The sequence below is a fragment of the Dendrobates tinctorius genome, unplaced genomic scaffold, assembly GCF_039654945.1.
Source record: "Dendrobates tinctorius isolate UK_male_01 unplaced genomic scaffold, ASM3965494v1 ptg000231l, whole genome shotgun sequence".
NCBI lineage: Eukaryota > Metazoa > Chordata > Amphibia > Anura > Dendrobatidae > Dendrobates > Dendrobates tinctorius.
The window spans coordinates 10,072,286-10,091,734 of record NW_027361898.1 but is presented as its reverse complement, the minus strand read 5'-3'; the positions used below and the strand labels follow the sequence as shown (position 1 = coordinate 10,091,734).

At 46.2% G+C, this 19,449-nt stretch overlaps 1 protein-coding gene across 1 annotated transcript in view; it reads left to right on the top strand.

Annotated features, from left to right (window-relative positions):
• The window catches only part of LOC141059900 (relaxin receptor 1-like), a 532,911-nt gene that overhangs the window by 291,253 nt on the left and 222,209 nt on the right, over positions 1–19,449 (top strand). Inside the window, exon 3 of the mRNA XM_073556105.1 lies at positions 18,388–18,483. Within this exon, the coding sequence (XP_073412206.1) occupies positions 18,388–18,483 (96 nt within the window). The remainder of the gene's footprint in view (positions 1–18,387; positions 18,484–19,449) is intronic.

The following is a 19,449-nucleotide window of genomic DNA, read 5'->3' as shown; positions in this document are numbered from 1 at the left end:
GAAGGCACTGGGAATATGCAAATGATCTCCTCAAGACTCTTCCCCTGGTTTTCCGATTTCCTCTTTTCAGCTGCAACGGCCAAAACCCAGTGATCGTTGAGCTCGCGGAGACTCTTCACTTATCCCAGAAGGCACTGGGAATATGCAAATGATCTCCTCAAGACTCTTCCCCTGGTTTTCCGATTTCCTCTTTTCAGCTGCAACGGCCAAAACCCAGTGATCGTTGAGCTCGCGGAGACTCTTCACTTATCCCAGAAGGCACTGGGAATATGCAAATGATCTCCTCAAGACTCTTCCCCTGGTTTTCCGATTTCCTCTTTTCAGCTGCAACGGCCAAAACCCAGTGATCGTTGAGCTCGCGGAGACTCTTCACTTATCCCAGAAGGCACTGGGAATATGCAAATGATCTCCTCAAGACTCTTCCCCTGGTTTTCCGATTTCCTCTTTTCAGCTGCAACGGCCAAAACCCAGTGATCGTTGAGCTCGCGGAGACTCTTCACTTATCCCAGAAGGCACTGGGAATATGCAAATGATCTCCTCAAGACTCTTCCCCTGGTTTTCCGATTTCCTCTTTTCAGCTGCAACGGCCAAAACCCAGTGATCGTTGAGCTCGCGGAGACTCTTCACTTATCCCAGAAGGCACTGGGAATATGCAAATGATCTCCTCAAGACTCTTCCCCTGGTTTTCCGATTTCCTCTTTTCAGCTGCAACGGCCAAAACCCAGTGATCGTTGAGCTCGCGGAGACTCTTCACTTATCCCAGAAGGCACTGGGAATATGCAAATGATCTCCTCAAGACTCTTCCCCTGGTTTTCCGATTTCCTCTTTTCAGCTGCAACGGCCAAAACCCAGTGATCGTTGAGCTCGCGGAGACTCTTCACTTATCCCAGAAGGCACTGGGAATATGCAAATGATCTCCTCAAGACTCTTCCCCTGGTTTTCCGATTTCCTCTTTTCAGCTGCAACGGCCAAAACCCAGTGATCGTTGAGCTCGCGGAGACTCTTCACTTATCCCAGAAGGCACTGGGAATATGCAAATGATCTCCTCAAGACTCTTCCCCTGGTTTTCCGATTTCCTCTTTTCAGCTGCAACGGCCAAAACCCAGTGATCGTTGAGCTCGCGGAGACTCTTCACTTATCCCAGAAGGCACTGGGAATATGCAAATGATCTCCTCAAGACTCTTCCCCTGGTTTTCCGATTTCCTCTTTTCAGCTGCAACGGCCAAAACCCAGTGATCGTTGAGCTCGCGGAGACTCTTCACTTATCCCAGAAGGCACTGGGAATATGCAAATGATCTCCTCAAGACTCTTCCCCTGGTTTTTCCCATGAAACCGTCTAAAATGACGGGGAATGGTTTTCAAGGATGATACATCTTCGGTGGTCGCTGCTGCATCAATGCCCTAAACGTGTTCTCTAACACGTATTTTCAGCTGCCTAGTTGTCATGCCCACGTAAATCATACCACATGGGCATACAGCATAGTAAATCACGTTCTTACTCGTACAGGTAATGTATTTCTTGATTTTATACTCCCTAGAACCATCTTGATTTACAAAAGTCCCTATTCGGTCAATATTCGGGCAGGCAACACAGCGGCCACACGAAGAACTACCACAGCGTTCTGCCACCTGATCAAGAAATGTATCCACTGGTAAACCATTATAATGACTACGGACCAATTGGTCCCTCAAGTTCTTTGATCTTCTGGCAGCAATGGCAGCCCTCTCAGGAAGGAACCTGGCAATTACCGGATCAGCCCTTAATATATACCACGATTTGTCAAGAATCTTCCTCATGAGGGAAAAGTGTGAATGATAATTTGTCACAAACCTCATATGCTCAGATTCCCTCTTGGGCTTAGACCCGTAAAGTAGTGCATTTCTCGATTGAGTATTTGGCCCTATTAAATGCCTTCTTAATCCTACGATTGCTATAGCCACGTTCGGATAGCCTCCTTTTTAAATCTTCGGCTTGTCTATAGAAATCATTGTCGGTGGAACATAATCTACTCAGATGTAGAAATTGTCCAGTGGGGACAGATTGGATCATGTGACCCGGATGGGAGGAGGTCGCATGAAGTAACGTATTGGTGGACGTAGGCTTACGAAATATAGCGGTCTGTAATTCACCCCTACTATCCTTTTTTAGTATCACATCCAAGAATTCGATGCTCTCATGATCATATTTGTAGGTAATAAAAATGTTTAACCTATTCTCATTCAAAGATGTCATGAAAGCCTGGAGATCATCACTAGATCCCTGCCAGATCAGAAGTATATCATTGATGTACCGTGTCCAAGAGAGGACATGGCACATTGACAGTGACTGCTCCGACAGGGAGAGGTCTCACTCCCACAGCCCCAGGAACAGGTTAGCATAAGCAGGGGCAAAAGCCGCCCCCATAGCTGTTCCCTGGAGCTGCAGGAAGAAAGACCCCTTAATAACAAAAAAGTTATGAGTCAAAGTAAATCTTAATAACTCAATAATCAATTCTCTGATGTCCCCCAGCAAGTTAGACATACTAAGAAAAAATGGTGTTGCACAAAGGCCATCTTCATGCCTGATGCTGGTGTATAGGGACTCGATGTCCCCAGTCACCAACATCATATCGTCTTCCAGATGCAGGCCGTCTACTCGCCTCAACAACTCCCCGGTGTCTTTCAAAAACGATGGCAACCCCTCAACTAACGGCTGCAACTTGGAGTCTATCCACCGATTCACGTGCTCTACAAAATTACCACTGCCCGATATAATGGGGCGGCCAGGGGGCGTTTGCGCGTCCTTATGGACCTTCGGCAATAGATAGAAAGTCAAAATTGTTGGCTCAAGTACAATAAGAGCAGTTGCCAATTCTTTGGATATGGTGCCCGCATCCTTAGCTCTATTGATGATGGTAAGCAACTGTGCAGAGTAGGCGGACAAGGGGTTAAATGTGAGCTTTTTGTAGCAGACCTTATTATCCAGTTGACGAAAGGCCTCCTTCTTATAGAGAACCTTAGGCCATACTACCACATTGCCTTCCTTATCCGCCGGCTTAAATACCACATCCGTTAGGCCCTGAAGGACGCGCAGACGCACACGTTCCTCTCTAGTTAAATTATCCTTATACACATTATATCCTTATACACATAGCGTGGGATCTCAAGAAGCTCCTTACCCACTATCTGTACAAATAAGTCCACATTGGGCCTTGAGGACAGGGGCAAAAACTTCTTAGATTTAGGGTGTATAGACGATGGCACTTTTTAGAGCATCGTGTTCGGCGGACAGATCTTCCAAGGCCCGAAGGGCTATTTGTAGAGTTGAGCGACTTTGGTCTGATCGGGTTTCATGAAACAAAATTTGTTTCACATGAAACTGGTCTGACTAGGGCAAAAAAAGTAGGAGTTTCATCCGAAACCTGACCCCAATGCAAGTCAATGGGAAATAAAAGTCGGAATTGAGCGGATGACATTCATCCACTCAATGCCGACTTTTATTCCCCATTGACATGCATTGGGGTCGGGTTTCGGATGAAACTCCGACTTTTTTTTTCCCTAGTCGGACCAGTTTCACCTGAAACAAATTTTGTTTCATGAAATCCGATCCGACCAAAGTCGCTCAACTCTAGCTATTTGTTCTTCTGTGGGAAACAATTTGAAGAGGATGCCATCAAAAAAAATCTCTTAAAAATCAAAGATCGAGCAAATAAATAGAGATCTTTGATCACCAAAAAGGCATCAAAAGGTGCAGCGGGTGAAAATGATAGGCCTTTCTCTAGGATAGCCAAATCAGTAGGGGTGAATACATGAGTGCCCAAATTAATTACCTTGTTGTTAAACCTGGTGCCTACAGGTGAATGATTCTGGCGCCTACATGGATGGTACACATGTCCTCTTTGATTTCGTCTCAATGAACCAGACCGAGTAGCCATGGATGACCCAGAGACATTCGATATATCACTCATAGATGACACCGATGTTTGAGATGGAGTACGTCCAACTTGTTGACCCTGTGAAGGAAATTTCCTCCACAGGTATACCATGTTACTCTCATAATCACGTCGATCACGGTTCAATTTATTCAACTGGGTGGTCTGAATTTTCTTGACCACTGTCTCCAGTGTTTTATCCATTTTATTCTGGAAACTGTTCCATTTTTCAGTTGTCACAGAGGACTTAAGTTCATCCTCTACTGTCTTAATAGACCCATCTAATTCAGAAATAATAGCACCATTATGCTCACTTAAAAGTTGCATAAGAGTCTTAGAGCACTCATTGCAGGCCTCCTCCCATCTAGATACAAATCCGCTGTCCTCAACTGGAAATGTCGGGATAACACGGACCCTAAGGCCACGAGGTATCATTTTTTTAGTCAAATATTTATCCAAGAATGTGCGATTCCATCATAATTTTGTTCTCTTTACCACCATATTTTGTCATTTTAATGCATGATCATCCCATTTCGCATCACTGTTCTGTTGTAAGTTGGACCCATCTCCCGCAAACACTTGGTCGATATGAGATAGCCAAGATTTATCCCTGGCATGAAAATCCATGTCAGACCAGAAACCTGTGCAAAACACAGCAATAGTTAAACACCACCAGGTATGACTTAGCCACATGGTTCAACACATGTATTTAATATATTCCATGTGTATAATGGGATTAAATAATGCCTATCATCAAACAAACATATAAATTCTCAGAAGGAAAAGATGATCAAAAGGCCAAAGTAATATTCAATATCAAAATTATTTTATTAAATTATAACAACAAAAGATTTAAAAATCCATATCTCCAGCATCAGAAGAGACAGGATAGAAAACACCTGTTAGTGAAGTTCCACATATGCACACAAAGGGACTCACTAATCCAGGCACACAATTGACAAATAATTAATAAATGTTTCAGCCTATACATATAATGATGGAGTGATACAAAAGATTGTGTGAACAGGCTTACACATATATCCTCAATTTATATGGCGCAATGCCCAGTACTCCCATAATCAATCCTATATATCAGCACATAAGCCTATACACTCACTGGCCACTTTATTAGGTACACCATGCTAGTAACGGGTTGGACCCCCTTTTGCCTTCAGAACTGCCTCAATTCTTCGTGGCAGAGATTCAACAAGGTGCTGGAAGCATTCCTCAGAGATTTTGGACCATATTGACATGATGGCATCACACAGTTGGCGCAGATTTGTCGGCTGCACATCCCTGATGCGAATCTCCCGTTCCACCACATCCCAAAGATGCTCTATTGGATTGAGATCTGGTGACTGAGGAGGCCATTTGAGTACAGTGAACTCATTGTCATGTTCAAGAAACCAATCTGAGATGATTCGAGCTTTATGACATGGCGCATTATCCTGCTGAAAGTAGCCATCAGATGCCTGTTCTTAGCTGAGAGGAGTGGTACCCAGTGTGGTCTTCTGCTGCTGTAGCCCATCTGCCTCAAAGTTCGACGCACTGTGCGTTCAGAGATGCTCTTCTGCCTACCTTGGTTGTAACGGGTGGCAATTTGAGTCACTGTTGCCTTTCTATCAGCTCGAACCAGTATGCCCATTCTCCTCTGACCTCTGGCATCAACAAGGCATTTCCGGCCACAGAACTGCCGCTCACTGGATTTTTTTTCTTTTTCGGACCATTCTCTGTAAACCCTAGAGATGGTTGTGCGTGAAAATCCCAGTAGATCAGCAGTTTCTGAAATACTCAGACCAGCCCTTCTGGCACCAACAATCATGCCACGTTCAAAGGCACTCAAATCACCTTTCTTCCCCATACTGATGCTCGGTTTGAACTGCAGGAGATTGTCTTGACCATGTCTACATGCCTAAATGCACTGAGTTGCCGCCATGTGATTGGCTGATTAGAAATTAAGTCATAACACACAGTTGGACAGGTGTACCTAATAAAGTGGCCAGTGAGTGTATATGGGAGGAGGATTGAAACCGCCACACACCGACCCCCCTTAGCGATAGTATTAGCCACAGTGAAAAGGGACAATGCCCAAAATAATTATAAAATTACCCGTGGCTGTAAGCAGGTAACGGCCGTGGATGTCAGCAGGTAGCGGCTGTAGTAGTGCCCAGATGACGTGCGTCCACCCCGACGCGCGTTTCGGACTTTCCTTTCTCAAGGGGCCTGACTGAGCAAGTGGCAATCCACCTTTATAAATCCCTGGTCACTGCGCAGTAATGGAATTAATGGCGCTATATAAATAAATAGTAATAATTAATAGTTTTCAATCTGGACGGTGCCAAGATGCGACCATCCAGGCTGAGAACAACTGGTGACTGAGCTGCAGGGAGCGTAGCATCAGTGACTGGCAGTGACGTCATTGAGGTTACCTCTGGTCACTGTTGTGAGCTGGTGGGACTATTACTCCTATCAGCCTACACCTGCTGCCGCTAATAACAGTGAGAGCAGGAGCGGCAGATGGAAGTACTCATCAGCCGCTCCTGTGCTGTAAATAAATAAATAAAAAGAAAAATTGCATGGGTTTCCCTGTATTTTTGATAACCAGCCAGGCAAAATTCACAGCTGGAAGCTGCAACCCTCAGCTGTCAGCTTCATCAAGGTGAATTGAGTTCAATGGCCGAGCACTCGCAGGACCTGTCACATGGCACCGCAAACAGGAGAACTTTCTCACACTTGCAGTGCCCTCAGACATGGAATAGCAGTTCACAGGCAGACACTGAGCACACAGTGCTCAGTGTGCACTGGATAACAGTTTGCATGGTTACATCATGCAACTATGCAGCCTGCCATCTAGATGCAGCAGAGCTAGACTCGTTGTGGGACAAATGGATTAAAAGCATCTCTGCGGTGAGGAATATTGTTGTTTGTTTTTTTACCTTTTTTGCAGATGATGAGGGCATTGGGGGAATGGGCGAGATCGTAAGCATGGTTTAATTAAGTTTATTAAAGGAATCTGTGTCTTTCTTTCAATTAAAGGACTTTTTCTGGGTGTCTGTGTTTTCATACAGTATGACTGTGGGGTTAGTATCAGGGCGTCTTATTGACGCCTCTCCATTATTAACCTCGGGGCTTCATGTCACCTGACAATGCATGGGTGACATCAACCCCAACTGTCTCCCCACTTGCCACCATTACAGGGCAAGTGGGAAGTTTGAGGCTAAGTGACAGAATTGGCGCATCTTAGAGATGCACCTTTTCTGGGGAGGCTGAGAGCTGATGTTTTTAGCCTGGGGGGCAGTATCCATGGCCCCTTTCTATTAATATCATCCCACAGCTATCTACATAGCCTTTGAGAGTTATTAATTATAAGGGGACCCTACATAATTTTTTGGGAAGTCACCCATTTTAATAGCCAGTAAAGGCTAAATATAAAGTTGTGAGCTGATATTAATAGCCTGGGAAGCTTCATTGGTATTACCCTCTTCCTAGGCTATAAACATTAGCCCCCAGCCATTGCTTTTTCCGCCGCTGGTTACGAATATTATGCGGGAGCACACGCCATTTTTTTCCTGAAAAATAATCTTTTATTAAATAAATACATGTACAGTAAGCTGCATACATACTGCACTAATTGTATTTGTCACTGACATCTACATATCTATCTATTCTTTGTGCATTTACTGCATGTAACCCATCTCTTCTATCCTGTCGGGTCCTACTGTGATTTTACACTACGCGGCTGCTGAATTGTCAGCTTTTCTTCTTTCTATCTATCTTTCTATCTATCTATGTAATATATACATACACATGTGGTCACAGAAATAACTTGAATCTGACAAAAGTAATAATAAATAAAAAATCTATGAAAATGATCAAATGAAAGTCAGACATTGCTTTTCAACCATGCTTCCACAGAATTTAAAAAAAATAAAACTCATGAGATAGGCCTGGACAGAAATGATGGTACCCTTAACTTAATATTTTGTTGCACAACCTTTTGAGGCCATCACTACAATCAAACGATTTCTGTAACTGTCAATGAGACTTCTGCACTTCTCAACAGGTATTTGACCGACTCCTCAAGAGCAAACTGCTCCAGTTGTCTCGTGTTTGAAGGTTGCCTGTTCCAGACGGCATGTTTCAGCTCCTTCCAAAGATACTCAATAGGATTTAGATCAGGGCTTGTAGAAGGCCACTTGAGAATAGTCTAATGTTTTCTTCTTAGCCATTCTTGGGTATTTTTAGCTGTGTGTTTTGGGTCATTATCCTTGAGATTTTATTGTACCCTGTACAGATTTCTAGACAGCCTGTACCAGATGCAGCAAAGCAGCCCCAGAACAAATCAGAGCCTCCTCCATGCTTCATAGTAGGGATAGTGTTCTTTTCATGATATGCTTCATTTTTCTGTATGTGAACATAGAGCTGATGTGCCCTGCCTAAAAGTTCAATTTTTCTCTCATCTGTCCATAGGACATTCTCCTACAAGCTTTGTGGCTTGTCATCATGTAGTTTGGCAAATTCCAGTCTGGCTTTTTTATGATTTTTTTTTTTAACAATGGTGTCCTCCTTGGTCATCTCCCATGAAGTCCACTTTGGCTCATACAACGACGGATGGTGCAATCTGACACTGATGTTCCTTGAACTTGAAGTTCACCTTTAATCTGTTTAGAAGTTTTTCTGGGCTCTTTTGTTACTATTCATATTATCCGTCTCTTTGATTTGTCATAAATTTTCCACTTGCGGCCTCGTCCAGGGAGGTTGGCTACAGTCCCATGGAGGTTAAATTTCTGATTAATATGTGCAACTGTAGTCACAGGAACATCAAGCTGCTTGGAGATAGCCTTATAACTATTACCTTTAACATGTTTTTCTATAATTTTCTTTCTAATCTCCTGAGACAACTTTTTCCTTCGCTTCCTCTGGTCCATGTTGAGTGTGATACACACCATGCACCATGTCACCAAACAGCACAGTGAGTTTTCTGCAGCCCTGTATACAGGCCCATTCACTGATTCCAAGATTGTAGACATCTGTGATGCTAAATATTTTCAGGGGTACCATCATTTATGTCCAGGCCTATTTCATGAGTTTTATTTTTTTTTAAATTCTGTGGAAACATGGTTGAAAAGCAACATCTGACTTTCATTTGTTCATTTTCATAGATTTTTGGTTTATTATTGCTTTAGTCAGATTCAAGTTACTTCTGTGACCATTGTGGGTTTTTCTGTCATTAAACAAGGGGTACCAACAATTTTGGCCACGTGTGTATATACAGCTCTGGCAAAAATTAAGAGACCACTTTCAAATGTTCAGCTTGTCTGATTTTTCTCTTTATAGATATATTTATGAGTAAAATGTAAATTGTTCTTTTAGTCTATAAACTTCTGACATGTCTCGGAATTTCCAAGCAATAAATTTTGTATTTTTTTTCTGACAAAGAAAAATGGTCAAAATTAAAAAAAAAAAACAGTGCTTTCAGACCTCAAATAATGTAAAGAAAACAAGTTCATAATCATTTAGAAACAACAATACTAATGTTTTAACTCAGGGAGAGTTCTGAAATCAATATTTTGTGGAATAACAGTGATTTTTAAAAACATCTTTCATGCGTCTTGGCATGCTTTCTACCAGTCTTTCACACTGCTACTGGCTCAAAAATGTAAGCAATTCTTCTTTGTTTGATAGCTTGTGACTATCCATCATCCTCTTGATTAAATTCCAGAGGTTTTCAATGGGGTTCAGGTCTGGAGAATGGGCTGCCCATGACAGAGTTTTGATGTGGTGGTCTCTTAATTTTTCCAGAGCTGTATGTGTGTGTGTCACTGACATCTATATGAAGAGAGCACGGCACTCAGGAATAGCGTGGTTGTTGGTGCTCAAGTCGGGTATCCAACCCATAAATAAAAAATGACAGAAATCTTGGCACTCAATGTGTGAAATATTCAGACATTTTATTTTGTGCATCCAGACAGAAAGGTTTAAACATTTTTGGTCCAGCATAGGACCTTCATCAGAAAAATCTCGTTTACTGAAATATACATACAAAAGAAGAACAAAAACAAGGCGTTAATTTCTGTCCGCTTCATCACAGAAATACATACTAACAAAAGACATGACAAAAATATATGTTCCAACTTCGTCAAAGCTTCAAAAGAGAGAGAGACGGCTACTAGAGGTACTATCCAAGGGTGCTTTTGCTGAGTCAGGTGATGGTAACTCCAAAAGTGCTGTGCTCGTCGTTAAGGAAGAGGGAGCCTATAAGTGAGTATTGTTGAGCATAAAAGGAACTACAAAGGCTAATTACTCGTGATAGTATGGTGCACCCTTGTGCTTCAAAGGATATAGGTATAGCGATATCTCATACATGTGCAATCTAGTGCTTCCAAGATGGCTAGGAATAGAAGTCACACTAAACACAATCTTTATTATTTGGTGAGTTCCGCCAGCCTGTAACATTATCCTAGCGCCCGGGTCTGGCTAGTAATGGTGGAAGAACAGCGACTGCTGCAGTACATCTGGCAGCTGCAGGACAGGTTGGCGGCTCTCGAGCGTTCTGCCTCAGCTGCAGATGTTACTGCAGTCGCTTTTCATGCAGCCACAGAGGCTGTCTCCCATGTGACCACTGCCATCCCCACCCCGACTTTGTCCCGCCTCCCGCTGCCCGAGAAGTTCTCGGGTGATAGTGCTTCTTGTAGGGGTTTCGTAAGCCAGTGCTCTTTAGAGCTGGAGATGCTGGCAGCACGATTCCCCTCCGAGCGGGCTAAAATGGGATTTATTATTTCCCTCTTGTCAGGCTGGGCTCTGGAGTGGGCCACACCGCTGTGGGAGCGTGGTGATCATGTGGTGCAGAGTATCTCGCGGTTCTTGGACACTCTGAAGCAGATCTTCCTGGGACCACGAGTCACCCATGACACCGCGCTCCGGCTGCTGGCATTGTCACAGGGCTCATCCATGGTCAGCCACTTTGCCATCCAGTTCCGGACGCTGGCCTCAGAGTTAGTTGCCAGATAAGGTCCTCATCCCGACATTCTGGAGAGGTTTGGCTGGCCATGTGAAGGACGCTCTGGCCACCAGGGAGATTCCCGCTACACTGGAGGAGTTTATCACCGTCAACACCCATATAGATCTTCGCTTTGCCGAGCGAAGGTTGGAGCGAGCCCAGTGTAAGCAGAGGTTTATGTTGGCACCTAGTTTTGCTAAACCCCTGGAATCTCCCGATCGGGTGTCCGAGCGTCAGGGGGCTTCCCGTGAGGGATCCAGGCCCCGGTCTGCTCGAGCCCCTGTGAGCAGTCATGTTTGCCGGCAGTCCAGTCACCTTGCCAACCGGTGCTCACAGCGGCTTGAAGAACGCTCGCGCCTAGTGGCCGTAGGAGACGGCGCACTAGAATCAGCGGCGTTTTCCTCCAAGCTGTCCTTTAAGGGGACACTTGAGTTGGTTCTTCCACTCTGGCGGTGGAGGTTTGTGTAGATTCCGGAGCTGAGGGCAATTTTATGTCGTCGGCCTTCGCTCAACGGCACGCTATAACCCTGGTTATGATGTCTAAACCAGTCACCGTCAGAGTGGTGAATGGCGCCACTCTACCCTCACAGATAACCCATCAGACCGCCCCCTTGTTACTCTCAGTGGCTCCATCTCATCAGGAGATGATATCCCTCCTTGTCATGCCCGAGGGTATTGACTAGGTACTTCTAGGGGTCCCCTGGTTGCGGTACCACTCTCCCCATATAGAGTGGGCCTCAGGGAGGATTATTGCGTGGAGTAAATCATGTGAGGGTAGATGTCTGAGGGAGTGCATTCAGGTTGCCTCCACCGAGGACCCCGCAGATCTCTCCTCGCTCCCCAAACACTATCGACAGTATGCGTACATGTTCTCCAAAAAGGCGGCGGAGACCCTTCCACCACATCGCCCCTATGACTGTCCTATTGATCTCTTGCCTGGTGCTGAGCCTCCCCGGGGTTGAGTGTATCCCCTATCTGTCCCGGAGACAGAGGCCATGTCTCAATACATCAGGGAGAATCTGGCAAGAGGATTCATTAGGAAGTCAGTGTCACCAGCAGGGGCGGGATTCTTCTCCGTCCAGAAGAAGAGTGGGGAACTACGCCCCTGCATCGATTACAGGGGTCTTAACGCCATCACCGTTAAGAATAAGTATCCTCTGCCCCTGATATCAGAGCTTTTTGATAGCCTATGGGGAGCGAGAGTGTTTACCAAACTAGATCTGCGGGTGGCTTACAACCTAATTTGCACCCGTGATGGGGACGAATGGAAGACGGCATTTAACACCAGGGACGGGCACTATGAATACCTGGTGATGCCCTTCGGGCTCTGTAATGCCCTGGCCGTCTTCCAAGACTTTGTCAACGATATCTTCCGGGATATGCTTACCACCTCGGTAGTAGTCTATCTGGATGATATCCTCAGCTGCTCGCCAGATATTGACTCCCACCGGAGAGATGTTTGCAAAGTTTTCGACCTCCTGCGGGCAAACTCCATGTATGCCTGTATGCCAAGTTGGAGAAGTGAGTGTTTGAGCAGGAGTCCTTGCCTTTCCTGGGCTATATTATCTCCGCCCGGGGTTTGGCCATGGATCCTGCCAAGCTACAGGCGGTGATGGATTGGCAGGAACCCCATTCTCTCAAAGCGGTGCAGCGCTTTATGGGGTTCATAAATTACTATCGCCAATTCATTCCCCAATTCTCAACTTTGGTAGCACCCTTGGTAGCCCTCACCAAGAAGCGTGCAAATCCCAAGTTGTGGTCGGAACCTGTCTTCAAGGCCTTCTCCTCCATAAAGTCCCATTTTGCTAGCGCTCCCATTCTACATCGCCCCAATGTAGATAAGCCCTTCATTCTGGAAGTGGATTCCTCTTCCGTCAGTGCTGGAGCGGTCCTGTTTCAGAAGGACTCGCAAGGTCGGAAGCACCCATGCTTCTTTATCTCCAAGACCTTCACACCGGCGGAGAGGAATTATTCCATCGGGGACAGGGACTTGCTAGCGATGAAGTTGGCCTTCTCGGAGTAGAGACACCTCCTGGGGGGGGGCTCGACACCCTTTTCAGGTGTTCACTGACCACAAGAACTTGGTGTATTTCCAAACAGCCCAGCGGCTAAATTCTCGCCAGGCCAGATGGTGTTTGTTCTTCTCCCGGTTCCACTTCACCCTCCATTTTCTCTCCGGGGAGAAGAACGTCCGGGCCGATGCTCTCTCCCGCTCCATGTTGTCATCGGAGGAAGAGGAGGAGGAGCCTCGGCTGATCATCCCATCTGAGAGCCTGAGGACTGTGGCTCCGGTCGCCCTTGAGTCACTACCTCTAGGGAAGACATTTGTCCCGGCCCGTCTGCGACCGGAGGTCCTCTCTTGGGCTCATTCGTCCAGGGTGGGGGGGACATTTCGGGACAAAACAGACCTCTGAGCTTTTGGCGAGGAGGTACTGGTGGCCGCATATGGCCCGTGATGTCAGGTACTATATTCAGGCGTGCATCTCTTGCGCCCAGAATAGGTCCTCTCATCAGCGGCCCACTGGGCTACTTTATCCCTTGCCGGTAGCGGACAGGCCCTGGGAGATGGTCGGTATGGACTTTGTGGTGGGGCTACCCAAGTCCAGTGGCAGCACGGTCATTTAGGTTGTCACCGACTATTTCTCCAAGATGGTGCACCTGGTACCTCTCTCCCGGTTACCTTCTGTGCGGGGCCTGGCAGTGTTGTTCATTAAGCACGTTTTTCGTCTACACGGCATGCCGGACAATATTGTCAGTGACCGGGGTCCACAGTTTGCATCTCGGTTCTGGAGAGAGCTTTGTTCCTTGCTCAGCATTGAGCTTAATCTCTCCTTGGCCTATCATCCCGAGACGAATGGGTTGGTAGAGAGAGCCAACCAAACCCTGGTCACATATCTACGACATTTTGTCTCGGCCAGGCAGGATGACTGGGCATCCTTACTGCCGTGGGCGGAGTTCGCTTTGAGCAACGCTGTGGCCGATTCCACCGGTCAGACCCCATTCCTCCTAAATTATGGCCAGCATCGGCGCGTCCCTGTGGCTATGCCCGTGTCATCCACCGACTCTAGGGTGGCAGACTGGGCGATGGAGGCACGAGACATTTGGGATCGCACCCAGGATGCTATCTGGGCTTCCAAGGAGAGAATGAGGACCTCCGCTGACCCACACCAGTGCCCTGCCCCGACCTTTGCCCCTTGCGACTTAGTGTGGCTCTCCGCCCGAAACATCAGGCTGCGGGTTGAGTCCGCTAAGTTCACACCGCGCTACATTGGCCCCTTCTATGTTCTCGAGCAGATGAGCCCTGTGGTCTACCGTCTGGCCCTTCCACCACACTTGGCTATCTTTGATACATTCCATGTTTCCCTCCTTAAGCCTGTTCACTTGTCCCGGTTCTCCGAGTCATCTGCCGGGACATCAGACCTGTCCTCGGACGAGTTTGAGGTCAATGCCATCGTGGGATGCAAGGTGATGCGGGGCAAAAAGTTTTATTTGGTGGATTGCAAGGGTCATGGTCCAAAGGCTCGGACCTGGGAGCCTGTGGAGAACATCCACGCTCCACTCCTCATTGCGGCGTTTGAGCGTAGCGAGGCTCAGAGGGGAGGGGGCCCTAGGAGGGGGGGTAATGTTAGGTGTCGGATTACTGCACAGCAGGAATCCAGAGCCTTGCACCCAGCGGTCTCCCATTCTTCTTCGGCCACAGTGGAGCCTGCTCAGCAGACTCATCGGTCCAAGCGCTCTGCCCAGACCAGCAGTGTAGGATTGGTTGCTGCTGCCCCCTCTGGTTCAGGGTTGTCAACGCATGCTGGCCAGCAGCGAGCCACTCCAGGGACTAAGTCCTCCTTTCGCTCCACTGAGCATGCCCGTGGGACGATCTCTCTTTGGAGATCGGAGGTCACATGCTCAGGTCCTTCTCCAGCTCGGACTGGACCATCTGAAAGGTCAGGAAGGTCCCGGAAGGACGCAACTATAAAAGAACAGCATGGCCGTGCGGCCATGCACTTGGATAGACTCAAATAGTTTGGAGTGTATAATGATGGATGCATGTATCTGGTGACTGACTCATTATGAAACCCCTTCCCTTTTTATATGTATGTTGGCAGGGTTTGGAGTCTGAGTCAGCACCTGCCAGAGGCTAGTCTATAGGCCACAGTGCATACCAGCCGTCTGCACACTAGCGTCTGATGGTGTCGCCCACTACAGGGCACTATCGACCCACGGCAAGTGACAGCCACGCCGGTGCAAACCCTTGCGCAACCTGTGCGCTTACCTGGCCCAACCCAGGGCGATTAGTGGCGTCCACCTGAGCGGCACTGTGCACACTTGCACATGTAATTTATTTAACCCTTGCTGACATCGCAGTCTCAGTGCCGAGCGCTAGCGGTCTAGAGGGACTTTAGTCCTGCGGTCTAAGGGCTGAGTTCTGTGACTATACGCTAGCGCTCAGACTGCCGAGCTCTGTGAGCAATAACAGGCTACGGCATTTATTATTTTGCGGTTGTGCGGCTCTGTGAGATAACAGAGTCCGCCTAAGTACACATTGGGTGAGGTTAACCCTGTGTGTTCCGTTATTATACCGCCATATCGCGTCCGCCATTACCGAGCAGCAGTTAACACCTCTGCACGGTGAACCCCGGGCTGCGAACACACCTAAGCACCATCTTTATTATTTGGTGAGTTCCACCAGCCCGTAACACTGTCAATCACTTTTCCAAGCGATGCTTAAAATCGCTTGGAAAACACAAGCACTCTGCAAGCTCAAAACACTTTCAAAACGCTTGTGTTTTGCGGGAAAACGCATGCAAATTCCGCAAGCGTATTATCCGGGGCAGGGAGTTGCGGAAATGGTGTGGACATTCTGGCCTTATTCTATATTTTATTGAATGTTGCTGACTTTTTCCAATTTTAAGAAAAATGCTCGTGTTATCGATCACGAATCTGAATGTCCCATGTTTGTGCAGAATTTGTTTAACTATCGTTTTCCGAACTTATTCACTCGTCTCTATTTATAACGACTGGTTATTAAGAATAGAGGTGTCCAACGCCATTTTTTTAAAATTATTTAAATGAATAATTTTAAAAATGGCATGAGATCTTTCCCATTTTTTGACAACCAGCCAAGCTAAAGAGGACAGCTGGGGGCTGGTAAGGGGCAATAGATAATGACCCTTCTCAGCCTAAAAAGAGCAGCCCACAGCCACGCAGAAGAGGCACATTGATTAGATGCACCAATTCTGGCACTTTTCCCGACTGTCCCCACTTGCCCTGTAGTGGTGGCAAGGGGGGTTCATATTTGTGGGGTTGATATCACCTTCTTAATGTCCAGTGATATCAATCCTGCTGCTTAGAAATGGAGAGGCATCTAAAAGACGCCTATCTATTATTAGTGCTATAGTTATATTATGAACAAATACACAGCCAGAATAAAGTCTTTTATTTGAAATAAGAAAACACACTTTTACTTTTTTAGTTAAAAATAACAAACACAGTTATACCCACCTAGCGACCATTCCATTGATGTCACTGGACAATACAAAATTGACATCAACCCCTCATATATGGACCTCACTTACCATCGCCACAGAGCGAGTGGGAAAAGCCTGGGCAAAGCACCAGATTTGGAGGATCTAATAGATGAGACCTCTTCTGGGCAGCTGGGGGCTGCTATTTTTAGGATGAGGGAGGCCAATATCCATGGCCCCTTACCAGCCTGAGAATTCCAGCCCCCAGCCTGCTTTAAGCTTGGCTGGTTGTCAAAAATGGGGGGTCCCCACATCATTTTTTTATACATATTTCAATAATTAAAAAAAAACAGTGTGGGAACCCCTCTATTCTTGATAACCAGCCTTGCTAAAGCTGACAACTGAGGGTTGCAACCCACAGCTGTCAGTTTTGCCTGGCTGGTTATCAAAAATAAAGGGGAGCCCATGCTGATTTTTTTCTTCTTAATTATTTATTTAGAGCGCAGGGACCTTTTGATGAATACTCCCATCAGTCACTGCCTGCTCTCGCTGTTATTAGTGGCAGAAGACGTACTCTGATGGGAGTAGTAGTCAGATCAGCTGACGCCAGGGACCAGAGGAAAAATTTTTACCTCCTATCATAGCTGAGGGCTCACATTGTCATTTGGCAGCAGAGGAACAGCAGCTCTCTGACCGACGATAATTATTTTACCGCCAATCAGAGGCAGTGTTTGCCAAGCTGTCATGAACATGACAGCGTGGAAAACACTGGATGTTCGGGCCCCCTATTCAAGTGAATGGGGTCTGGATTCGGGTACTGTTCTGGCACCGTAATTGAGCTTTTTTTTAACTGTTTGGCTGAACCTGCCAGACTTAAACATCAAGGGGATCACCCATCTCTACTTGTAATGTATGTGGTGCACATTATTTATGGGTATATTTACAAATGATCGGGATAATAGTCTGGTCTAAAACTTCTTGATGTCAAGAAACTGTATACCTGCTCATCTATCATCGGTTTCTGACTCTAAATTCACTTAATTGGCTTTTATGAAAGTTTTCTAAGATTCTAATTTATACCATGGAACATGCGGCACATCCACACAGCAGCCTCAGCTTTGCTTAGGATCATCAATACAAGATATAGATTGTGGCTGCTTCTGTGGATGAACCTAAACTAGTCAATTGACCTTTCTGTGCAGACATTAGTGCACACAGTAATAACCATCAAATCATGACCATTTCCTGTTAGTCCCTGCAGTGTTATCTTGATAAAGCATAAATGGAATGCTATGGCTCTCAGTTGTGGAGAGAAGATTGCATTGCCAGCATATTGCAATCCCTCCTTCACTCTAGCTTTTCTGTCCTTTATTCGGAGGTAGGCAGCTCATGTGGAGAACCATGTGAGACATGATTTGTTGAGTCTCATTATCAGTATAAACTTTTCCTGACACTTTGACTGGAAACTTTACTTTCATTGATCTTAAAATACATATAAGGATGGCTGTCACAACGTGATAGTTGGTGGTCAAACAACCACCAGCTATTTATGGTGAATCCTCCATAAAGATGTTTTTATTTTTTAATGAGGAAAGATGTTCAGGGTGTTAGATAAGAAATGTCTTTAGAAGAAAGATTTTAATTAAAGCTAAGCCTGGTTTCTATCCCCCCCACCCCACCTCATTCAGTTGAGGCCTGGCTAGGCACATGAAGAAGTGTGTCATTACAGTAAAGGACCATCCATACTATGGTACACCTTATCATGATTGATTGGCTTTTACCTTTTTTTTTATCAAAAAATATTATCGAAGTTCCTCACGTTTTTTTGGTGTGTAGCAATAGTGGAATTCATGTGTTCATTAATCGCACACAAAGGGCCTGAATTATCCAAAGCATTCAAAGAAAACCAAATTATTATACTGTATGAGGTGGGTTACTGAAAAATATAGCAAATATGATCATGTCAGCTAATGTTTATCAGTATCTCACTGTGCTAATGATTCATTACTGCTCACAGTGGATAACAGTGGATGGCCGAAACTGTTTGATACCATCCAGAGTGCCAGAGGCAATCAAGCAGACCAGGACGAAGAGATACATGAATATGAATGTGGTAAGTCAGCAATGAATGCATGGACTGTTTGGATATGTTTCCAATAATTGGAACAGAGATTATGTCATGTAATTAAGATAATTTTTAACTACAAGCAATTGTTAGATTGGAAAATAATAATAAGTGTAAGCTTCTTTGACAGAAAGTTATATCTTGATCATCCTATACACTTGCATTTGTGGGTCAGGTGAGGAAGCATGTGCTATATATATATATATATCTATAATAATAAATGCCCTAAGCAACTTCCGGTTGTAACAACTTCCGTCCAGTTGTAACCGGTGACGTCACCGCACACCTCTTTCCATGTTAACCCTCAACACACACACTCCTCTCACCTTTCACCATCTCCACTCACTCTTTCACTCCACATACGACCCTTTCTCTCACTCCGTCTCTCATACTCACGCCGTCATCGCCGCTGATCCACGATCCCCGACATCTTCTTCCGCCGGCGCCATCCTGGATCCAGACGTCCTCCACGCCGGCGACATATTCTTGCGGCGACGCCATTTTGGATCGGCGAAATCCCGCGATAGTCAAGATGGCGTCGCCGCAAGAACATGTCGCCGGTGTGGAGGACGTCGGGATCCAAAATGGCGTCGGCGAAATCTCGCGAGATTTCACCGACGCCATTTTGGATCCCGACGGCATCCACGCCGGCGACATGTTCCTGCGGCGACGCTATTTTGGATCGGCGAAATCCCGCGATACTCAAGATGGCGTCGCCGGAAGAACATGTCGCCGGTGAGGACGACGTTGGGATCCAAAATGGCGTCGGCGAAAACTCGCGAGATTTCGCCGACGCCATTTTGGATTCCCGACGTCGTCCACGCCGGCGACATGTTCTTCCGGTGACGCCATCTTGACTATCGCGAGATTTCACGATACTCAAAATGGCGTCGCCGAAAGAACATGTCGCCGGCGTGGACAACGTCTGGATCCAGGATGGCACCGGCGGAAGAA